The sequence below is a fragment of the Anomaloglossus baeobatrachus genome, chromosome 6 (assembly GCF_048569485.1).
Source record: "Anomaloglossus baeobatrachus isolate aAnoBae1 chromosome 6, aAnoBae1.hap1, whole genome shotgun sequence".
Classification (NCBI taxonomy): Eukaryota; Metazoa; Chordata; class Amphibia; order Anura; family Aromobatidae; genus Anomaloglossus; species Anomaloglossus baeobatrachus.
The window spans coordinates 182,864,492-182,874,905 of NC_134358.1; the positions used below are offsets into that span (position 1 = coordinate 182,864,492).

Below are 10,414 nucleotides of genomic sequence, written 5' to 3' on the forward strand. Positions count from 1 at the left end.
GTATTTTCTCCAGATGCGGTTTTTCTACAGTTCCTTGGTGTATTATCTCTGGCTGTAGTTTTTCTACACTTCCTTGGTGTATTTTCTCTAGATGCAGTTTTTCTACACTTCCTTGGTGTATTATCTCTGGCTGTAGTTTTTCTACACTTCCTTGGTGTATTATCTCTAGATGTAGTTTTTCTACACTTCCTTGGTGTATTATTTCTAGATGTAGTTTTTCTACACTTCCTTCGTGTATTGTCTCTAGATGCAGTTTTTCTACACTTCCTTGGAGTATTTTCTCCAGATGCAGTTTTTCTACACTTCCTTGGTGTATTATCTCTAGATGCAGTTTTTCTACACTTCCTTAGTGTATTTTCTCCTGCTGTAGTTTTTCTACACTTCCTTGGTGTATTTTCTCTAGATGCAGTTTTTCTACACTTCCTTGGAGTATTTTCTCTAGATGCGGTTTTTCTACAGTTCCTTGGAGTATTATCCCTAGATGTAGTTTTTCTACACTTCCTTGGTGTATTTTCTCCAGATGTAGTTTTTCTTTACTTCCTTGGTGTATTATCTCTAGATGTAGTTTTTCTACACTTCCTTGGTGTATTATTTCTGGATGTAGTTTTTCTACACTTCCTTCGTGTATTGTCTCTAGATGCAGTTTTTCTACACTTCCTTCGTGTATTGTCTCTAGATGCAGTTTTTCTACACTTCCTTGGTGTATTTTCTCCAGATGCGGTTTTTCTACACTTCCTTGGTGTATTATCTCTAGATGTGGTTTTTCTACACTTCCTTGGTGTATTATCCCTAGATGTAGTTTTTCTACACTTCCTTTGTGTATTATCTCTGGATGTAGTTTTTCTACACTTCCTTGGTGTATTATCTCTGGCTGTAGTTTTTCTACACTTCCTTGGTGTATTGTCTCTAGATGCAGTTTTTCTACACTTCCTTGGTGTATTTTCTCTAGATGCAGTTTTTCTACACTTCCTTGGTGTATTATCTCTGGCTGTAGTTTTTCTACACTTCCTTGGTGTATTCTCTTCAGATGCGGTTTTTCTACACTTCCTTGGTGTATTATCTCTAGATGTAGTTATTCTACACTTCCTTGGTGTATTTTCTCTAGATGCAGTTTTTCTACACTTCCTTGGTGTATTTTCTCCTGCTGTAGTTTTTCTACACTTCCTTGGTGTATTTTCTCCAGATGTAGTTTTTCTACACTTCCTTGGTGTATTTTCTCCAGATGCGGTTTTTCTACAGTTCCTTGGTGTATTATCTCTGGCTGCAGTTTTTCTACACTTCCTTGGTGTATTTTCTCTAGATGCAGTTTTTCTACACTTCCTTGGAGTATTTTCTCTAGATGCGGTTTTTCTACAGTTCCTTGGAGTATTATCCCTAGATGTAGTTTTTCTTTACTTCCTTGGTGTATTATTTCTAGATGTAGTTTTTCTACACTTCCTTCGTGTATTGTCTCTAGATGCAGTTTTTCTACACTTCCTTCGTGTATTGTCTCTAGATGCAGTTTTTCTACACTTCCTTGGTGTATTATCTCTAGATGTAGTTTTTCTACACTTCCTTGGTGTATTATCTCTAGATGTAGTTTTTCTACACTTCCTTGGTGTATTTTCTCCAGATGCGGTTTTTCTACAGTTCCTTGGTGTATTATCTCTGGCTGTAGTTTTTCTACACTTCCTTGGTGTATTTTCTCTAGATGCAGTTTTTCTACACTTCCTTGGTGTATTTTCTCTAGATGCGGTTTTTCTACAGTTCCTTGGAGTATTATCCCTAGATGTAGTTTTTCTTTACTTCCTTGGTGTATTATCTCTAGATGTAGTTTTTCTACACTTCCTTCGTGTATTGTCTCTAGATGTAGTTTTTCTACACTTCCTTCGTGTATTGTCTCTAGATGCAGTTTTTCTACACTTCCTTGGTGTATTATCTCTAGATGTAGTTTTTCTACACTTCCTTAGTGTATTTTCTCTAGATGTAGTTTTTTTACACTTCCTTGGTGTATTATCTCTAGATGTAGTTTTTCTACACTTCCTTGGTGTATTATTTCTAGATGTAGTTTTTCTACACTTCCTTCGTGTATTTTCTCTAGATGTAGTTTTTCTACACTTCCTTAGTGTATTTTCTCCTGCTGTAGTTTTTCTACACTTCCTTGGTGTATTTTCTCCAGATGTGGTTTTTCTACACTTCCTTGGTGTATTTTCTCCAGATGCGGTTTTTCTACAGTTCCTTGGTGTATTTTCTCTAGATGTAGTTTTTCTACACTTCCTTGGTGTATTATCTCTAGATGTAGTTTTTCTACACTTCCTTGGTGTATTTTCTCTAGATGCAGTTTTTCTACACTTCCTTGGAGTATTTTCTCTAGATGCGGTTTTTCTACAGTTCCTTGGAGTATTATCCCTAGATGTAGTTTTTCTACACTTCCTTGGTGTATTTTCTCCAGATGTAGTTTTTCTTTACTTCCTTGGTGTATTATCTCTAGATGTAGTTTTTCTACACTTCCTTCGTGTATTGTCTCTAGATGCAGTTTTTCTACACTTCCTTCGTGTATTGTCTCTAGATGCAGTTTTTCTACACTTCCTTGGTGTATTTTCTCCAGATGCGGTTTTTCTACACTTCCTTGGTGTATTTTCTCCAGATGTAGTTTTTCTTTACTTCCTTGATGTATTATCTCTAGATGTAGTTTTTCTACACTTCCTTGGTGTATTATCCCTAGATGTAGTTTTTCTACACTTCCTTGGTGTATTGTCTCTAGATGCAGTTTTTCTACACTTCCTTGGTGTATTATCTCTGGCTGTAGTTTTTCTACACTTCCTTGGTGTATTCTCTTCAGATGTGGTTTTTCTACACTTCCTTGGTGTATTTTCTCTAGATGCGGTTTTTCTACACTTGATGTATTTTCTTTAGATGCAGTTTTTCTACACTTCCTTGGTGTATTCTCTTCAGATGCAGTTTTTCTACACTTCCTTGGTGTATTCTCTTCAGATGCGGTTTTTCTACACTTCCTTGGAGTATTTTCTCTCCTCGCAGAGCTTCTGTATGGTCTCTAGTATTCCGCATGCAGTAGCTGGTTCCAGGCTCACGGTGACCTGCCTAGAGCTGCAGTGCTTAGATACGGCCACTAGATGTCGCTTGAATGCGGTCCTCGGCGCTCAGATAAGCGGGCGCAGAGCTGGCTGTACAGAAAGGGTTACTGCAGAGGAGGAAGCGGCGGCCGGTGATGGGAGGAAGACGAGGGAAGCCCAGCATGCTCTATGTGCTGCATATACAGTACACGGCGCATCTTCTCCGAGGGCTGCGTGTATACATGTGCATGCTAGGGGGCGTGGCCTCATCTGTGCGCGCTGCCGAGTTTTACCGGTGGTGGCAGCACTGAGCCGGAGAGACAAAAATAGCCAGAAATTTGCGGAGAAATAGAAGGATTGTGTATGAGGGGAGGGAGAGCGGCATTAGGCTGGTTTCCAGGAGGAGCTCTTCTCTCCCCCTCTCCTTTGTGTTATTTATAGACTCCCCTCTTTTATACTCCTTCCCTTCATGCGACGTGATGTGTCCCCGGCACTGCTGACACCTGGAGGAGCGGAGCCAGGAGGGGAGAGCAGGGGCGCAGCACCGGGAGGACCGGCACCGGGAGGACCGACGCCAGCGCACGGCTGCGAGCACACGGGCTCCGGGACTATTTTTAGCGGCGGTCTTCCCGTCGCAGGAATATAACCTAGAGATCTGGGGGGGAGGAGAGGCCGCCGTGCTGCGCCTTTTATTCTACTGAGCGACATCCGCAGGATCACAACGCGTAGTCCGGCTCCGTGACCGCCAGACATGGGCTGCCTGGGCAACAGCAAGACGGAGGATCAGCGCATAGACGAGAAGGCGCAGCGAGAGGCCAACAAGAAGATCGAGAAGCAGCTGCAGAAGGAGCGGCTGGCCTACAAAGCCACACACCGGCTGCTGCTGCTGGGTGAGGGGCCTGGAGCCAGCCCTGGGGCCGGACAGCTGGCACCCCGATACCTGTGTGTGTGTGTGTGTGTGTATACAGCTCCATACGTGTGTGTGTGTGTATGTATACAGCTCCATACGTGTGTGTGTGTGTGTATACAGCTCCATACGTGTGTGTGTGTGTGTGTGTATACAGCTCCATACGTGTGTGTGTGTGTATACAGCTCCATACGTGTGTGTGTGTGTGTATACAGCTCCATACGTGTGTGTGTGTGTGTATACAGCTCCATACGTGTGTGTGTGTGTGTGTGTGTGTATACAGCTCCATACGTGTGTGTGTGTGTGTATACAGCTCCATACGTGTGTGTGTGTATACAGCTCCATACGTGTGTGTGTGTATACAGCTCCATACGTGTGTGTGTGTGTGTGTATACAGCTCCATACGTGTGTGTGTGTGTGTGTGTGTATACAGCTCCATACGTGTGTGTGTGTGTGTATACAGCTCCATACGTGTGTGTGTGTGTATGTGTGTGTGTGTATACAGCTCCATACGTGTGTGTGTGTATACAGCTCCATACGTGTGTGTGTGTGTGTGTGTATACAGCTCCATACGTGTGTGTGGGTGTGTATACAGCTCCATACGTGTGTGTGTGTACAGTGCCATACGTAGATTATATACGTGTGTGTGTGTGTGTGTGTGTGTATGTAGATTATATACGTGTGTGTATACAGCGCCATACATAGGAGATTATATGTGTGTGTGTATATACAGCGCCATACGTGGAGAGTATATACGTGTGTGTGTATGTAGATTATATGTGTGTGTGTGTGTGTGTGTATACAGCGCCATACGTAAGAGATTATATGTGTGTGTGTGTATACAGCGCCATACGTGGAGAGTATATACGTGTGTGTGTGCATGTAGATTATATACATTGTGTGTGTGTGTGTATACAGCGCCATACGTAGATTATATATGTGTGTGTGTGTGTGTATATACAGCGCCATACGTGGAGAGTATATACGTGTGTGTGTATGTAGATTATATAAGTGTGTGTGTGTATACAGCGCCATACGTAAGAGATTATACGTGTGTGTGTGTGTGTGTGTGCATGTAGATTATATACATTGTGTGTGTGTGTGTATACAGCGCCATACGTAGATTATATATGTGTGTGTGTGTGTGTGTATACAGCGCCATACGTGGAGAGTATATACGTGTGTTTGTGTGTGTGTGTGTGTATGTAGATTATATACATGTAAGTACAGCTCTATACATGTGTTTATATACGTGTGTGTGCACCCTCATATGTATAGGGTATATACGTGTGTGTACAGCTCCATACGTGGAGATATATATATATAATGTGTGTGTATGTACTGCTCTATACATGTAATTATATGTGTGCACACCCTCATATGTATATGTTATATACGTGTGTGTGTGTGTGTGTGTGTGTGTAAAACGCCATACGTGGAGATTATATACGTGTGTACAGCGCCATATATGTAATTATATGTGTACAGCGCCATACATGTACATTATATAAGTGTGTGTACAGTGCTCTATACATGTAGATTATATAAGTGTGTGTTTATAGCGGTCACATATCTATGTGATGTGTATACAGCTCTATATATATCTCATATCGTTGTACACAGCTCTATACATGTAGATTATTATATATATATGTAGGTATCTAGATGTGTGTATATCTCTATATATCTCATCTATCTCCTATATTAATCTATACATATCTATATTTTTCCACCTGATATGTCATCTGTTGTCTATAGACATCCATATATTCCTCACCTAACCACATATCTGAATCTATTCATATACACTCCCCTGTCTCTCTATATATCTGTATATATATACACCAGCTCTTCGGGCCTGATCTCCCGGGTCGGTGTACTTGTGTGGTCGGGGTACTTCCACCTCTTCAGGATCTGAGTGCTATATATGATCTATACTTGCTATGATGTGTAGCGGTGCCAGCGGCGGGGCCTGGTGGATCTGGACTGGCGTGCTTCCATGAAGACCGTACCTCAATGTCTCTTTCTGTTTTGGCAGGTGCTGGTGAGTCAGGAAAAAGCACGATTGTCAAGCAGATGAGGATCCTCCATGTGAATGGATTTAATTCTGAGTAAGGATGCTGCATGATGTGTATTGTGGGCTGTGATGGACGCTGCTCGGGAAAATGGCTCTTTTCTGTCCTATTTCTTGCTGGTTAAACAAGCTGCAGTTAAAGCCGCTTTGATTGTGCATGGCCGGCCGTGTTCTTCCTGCCCCCGTCGGCTGCTCTACTGTATATTCTGCTGTTGCTACTGCAGCGTTTGACAGGCCCTTGTGTAGCAACAACATGGCGACTATACTTTTACCTAGCAGCAAATATCTAAATTCTGTGCCTGTGTGTGCAGAGGGGAGGCAGCAGGAACAGCAGCCGAGGATGAGGCGCTTTTGCAGACATCACTATTTGCAGATGTAAACTAGGGGAGATATCCTATGGATAATGTATTGTGTGCGGGGCCTGTGTGTTTGGCAATGTTGTGATGGCAGCATCTACATTCTCACAGGAGTTATTGTTAATTTTAATCCAAATTTTGTTAATTTCTAGCACTGATGATGACACGATTCTTATTTTATACCTTGTATTAGGGTGTTGGGGCATGTGAAGCTGAGCAGGGCCCTCGTTGTACTACATTTTACCTGCCACCTTCCTTATTACATGGGTATCGTCCCAGAAGGGGCATGGACTGCAGCATTGTGCCATACGGTGCTGATTGTAGGGACAACAAACGCCACTAGGCTCCTAAATCTCCATATGGCATTTTGGTCACACCACCAATGGTCACCACTTGCAGCATAATACCACTGAATGGAGTGGCATTGTGACCCAAAAGGTACTGCAACCCCCAGAAGCAAGCGAGTTGGTGGTCTCGGTCACAGTGCTGTGCGGGTCGCAGCTACCAGCCCATTCACCTGCAATTGTAGCTCGATCTGCGTCATGCCTTAAATTGGCTTACATTTTGTTTAATTTTTCAAAGTAAAAAATTAAGAATGGCCTCGTGTGCAACACGTTCATCACACAGTGCAAGATGTTTGTACACAAATTTCGCATGGCCGAGACGCTTTCACATAGGTTTTAGAATTGAAATATCGCTATATGCCATATAATGCACCTTTAACGCATCTCCTCTCTTACACAGAGAAAAGAAACAGAAAATTCAGGACATTCGGAAAAATGTTAAAGATGCCATTGTGGTAAGTGTGGGCCATGATCATCCTGGGTAATCTATACACTCCTGGGCACGGCTGACCTGGCCGGGTTACACTTTTCCACTTTAGCTGCCTGGTCGCAGTGTTGTAGTGGAATGAAGTCATTCATATACCATGACACAAGTTTACTGGGTGTTTATCTAACACCATAATATACAGAGCTGTACAGTTCTCATTTCCAAGTGTTAGTTTTATATACAGTATATCACAAAAGTGAGTACACCCCTCGCATTTTTGTTAATATTTTATTACATCTTTTCATGGGACAACACTGTAGATCTGACACTGATATAATGTACAGTAGTCAGTGTATAGCTTGTATAATACTGTAAATGTGATATGCCCTCTAAATAACTCAACACAGTCATTAATGCTGTTAATGGTAACAAAAGTGAAAATGGGCAAATTGTGCCCAATGTATCAATATTTTTGTGTGGCCACCATTATTCTTAAGCACTGCTTTAACTCTCTTGGGCATGGAGTTCACTAGAGCTTCGAAGGAGTCAATGGAATCCTCTTCCATCCTCCATGACAACATCACAGAGCTGGTGGATTTTAGAGACTTTGCACTCCTTCACCTTTTGTTTGAGTAGGCCTCACAGATACTCAGTATGTTTTAGGTCTGGAGACATGCTTGGCCTGTCCAAAACATTTATCCTCAGTTTCTTTAGCAAGGCAGTGGAAGTCTTGGAGGTGTATTTGGGGCCTTATGAATGCAAAGGGGTGGCTCATGATGTGTTGGCATTCATGGTTCCTTCAATTAACTGTAGCTCCCCACAGCTGGCAGCACTCATGCAGCCCTAAACCATGACACTTCCACCACCATGCTTGACTGTAGGCAAGACACACTTGTCTACGTACTCCTCACCTGGTTGCTGCCACACAAGCTTGACACCATCTGAACCAAATAGGTTTATCTTGGCCTCATCATGCCATGGTTCCAGTAATCCATGTCCTTAGTGCAAACTGTTTTGAGGGCTTTTTTGTTCATCATGTGTAGAAGATTCTTCCGTTTAGGTCGAGCACTGACAGGCTGACTTCCCACTCCTGTAACCTCTGTAACAATGCTGACAGCACTTATGTCTATTGTGAAAAGACAACCTCTGGAAATGACACTGATCACGTGCACTCAACCTCTGGTCGACCATGGAGAGGCCTGCCCTGAGTGGAACTGGTCTTTATAAACCACTGTATGGTCTTGGTCACCGTGCTGCAGTTCAGTTTCAGGGTGTTGGCAATCTTCTTATAGCCTAGGCCATCTTTATGTGGAGCAACAATTGTTGTTTGGGTTTTTTTTTTTTTTTTGTTTCCTAGATCCTCAGACAATTCTAATTTGCCCATTTTCACTTTTGTTGCTAGCAGTTATGACATTAATGGCTGTGTGTTGAGTTATTTAGAGGGCACATCAGATTTACACTGTTACAATGTAGTCAGTGCACAGCATGTATAACAAAGTGTCGTATCTTCAGTGTTGTCCCATGAAAAGCTCTAAAATATTTACAATAATGTGAGGGGTGTACTCACTTTTGTGATATACTGTATATACGATCTGGCACTGGTTACGGGACTTTTGAAGAGCCCCTGGAATCCAAAGTGTTGACCGTAGGAAGTGTGTGTTGCGGTGACAGATGGTAAATCGCTGTGACCCTCCGCACAGGAAGCACCTGTAACGCTGCCTCTGCTTGTGAAGAACCTAGGCACATGAACCATGTTTTACTTATTGTGCGCTCGTGATCTTAAAGCCAAAGTAACATTAATGTGTTGTATTACTCCACAGACAATAGTATCTGCAATGAGCACATTAATACCCCCAGTTCCACTGGCTAACCCAGAAAACCAGTTCCGAATTGACTACATCAAGAGTATAGCGCCACTGTCGGACTTTGATTACACACAGGTAAGACGCTGGTTTACCTTCTCTATATGGCTGTGTTGGGATTTCTACAAATTGGAGTGGATTTCTTCTTTTCTTGATGCTCAGGTGGCTCTACAATACATGCCGTCTATTGGCTGACATTGCAGTCATATTATTAGTTAACCAATAACCCTAAAAAGTTAGGTGCTAGTAGTAAATTACCAGGCATAAGATCCATTTGTCACAATTGTCATTTATTAAAGGTCTACAGTAGATAACTGTCCTACAGTCATAGCCAGACTTTGTTTTATGGCCCTGGCAGCCAGGGAATTTGCTTATAGTTTAGGACGCCACATTTTCGCTTTGTTTCCTATGAAAGGGGTTTGGTGCCTCTATCGTCGGAGTTATTGACCTATGTAAAATATGGAAAGCGTGTATTACACAGACGCACGGATACACTGTGTACTTGTGAGTCAGGTTTTACAGAACGTGCTGATACATTCAGTGTTACTGTAGCTTTGGGAAGATATTGTTACATTTGTATAAATATGTTTTGGCACAATGAATATTCTGATGCTGAGGGTTATAGTTCCACTGATGGACATTATGGTGTAATCCGTGCTGCTGCCTGAGTAATGTTATACCACTTTTCAGGAGTTACATAACCCGTATTGATCGCTATGATACAGAACCATTTGACTATGCAAACATGGCACTGCTTATGTGAGAGGGACAACTTTATCTTTACAGGACGGTAAAGGCTTGGCTTTTTAAAGAGACTGCGCATATGTGAACCGCAGGGACGTGGAGTAGTGAAAAATGTAATATTCAATATATATGATATAAAGATGACTAATATGGTAGGAATTGTCGCAAAGCCGCTTTCATAGGAATTTTGCAAAGTTTAGACATATTAGTTGTATTAATAATCATATAAATAAATGTAATCTCCCATTGTGTGGTGGCCTCATTCACACGTCGGTGATTTTTCTCGTACGCAAAAATACAAACTAGTTTTCATCAGTGTTTTGGATCCTATTTTCGTTAGCGTGTCAGATGGCATCAGAGTGCTGCGAGAATTTCTTCTTAGGCTACTTTCACACTTGCGTTGAACGGTATCCGTTGCATTGCGTTGTGTAACGGATGCAACGGATGTGTTGCATATAGTGACGCAACGGATGCTGCAAAACAACGCAATTCGTTTTGATTTTTTTTTTTTTTTTTTTCCCGGTTTTACCAGCGGCAGACTATAGTGAACGATCAGCTGATCGTTCCCTGCAGCCGGCCGCTGGGTGATCAGCTGATTGCTCCCAGTAGCCGGCCACCGGGTGATCAGCTGATCGCTCCCGGCCGCC

The 10,414-nt window shown here is 42.3% G+C and overlaps 1 protein-coding gene across 2 annotated transcripts in view; it reads left to right on the plus strand.

Annotated features, from left to right (window-relative positions):
* The window catches only part of GNAL (G protein subunit alpha L), a 389,656-nt gene that overhangs the window by 153,060 nt on the left and 226,182 nt on the right, over positions 1-10,414 (plus strand). Inside the window, exons 1-4 of one of the 2 annotated variants that reach the window (XM_075314561.1) lie at positions 3,251-3,943; positions 5,999-6,071; positions 7,135-7,189; positions 8,982-9,101. In XM_075314561.1, the coding sequence (XP_075170676.1) occupies positions 3,805-3,943; positions 5,999-6,071; positions 7,135-7,189; positions 8,982-9,101 (387 nt within the window). In that variant the 5' untranslated portion in view covers positions 3,251-3,804. Of the gene's footprint in view, positions 1-3,250; positions 3,944-5,998; positions 6,072-7,134; positions 7,190-8,981; positions 9,102-10,414 lie in introns of those variants that run through there. The other variant, XM_075314560.1, reaches the window with a different exon arrangement.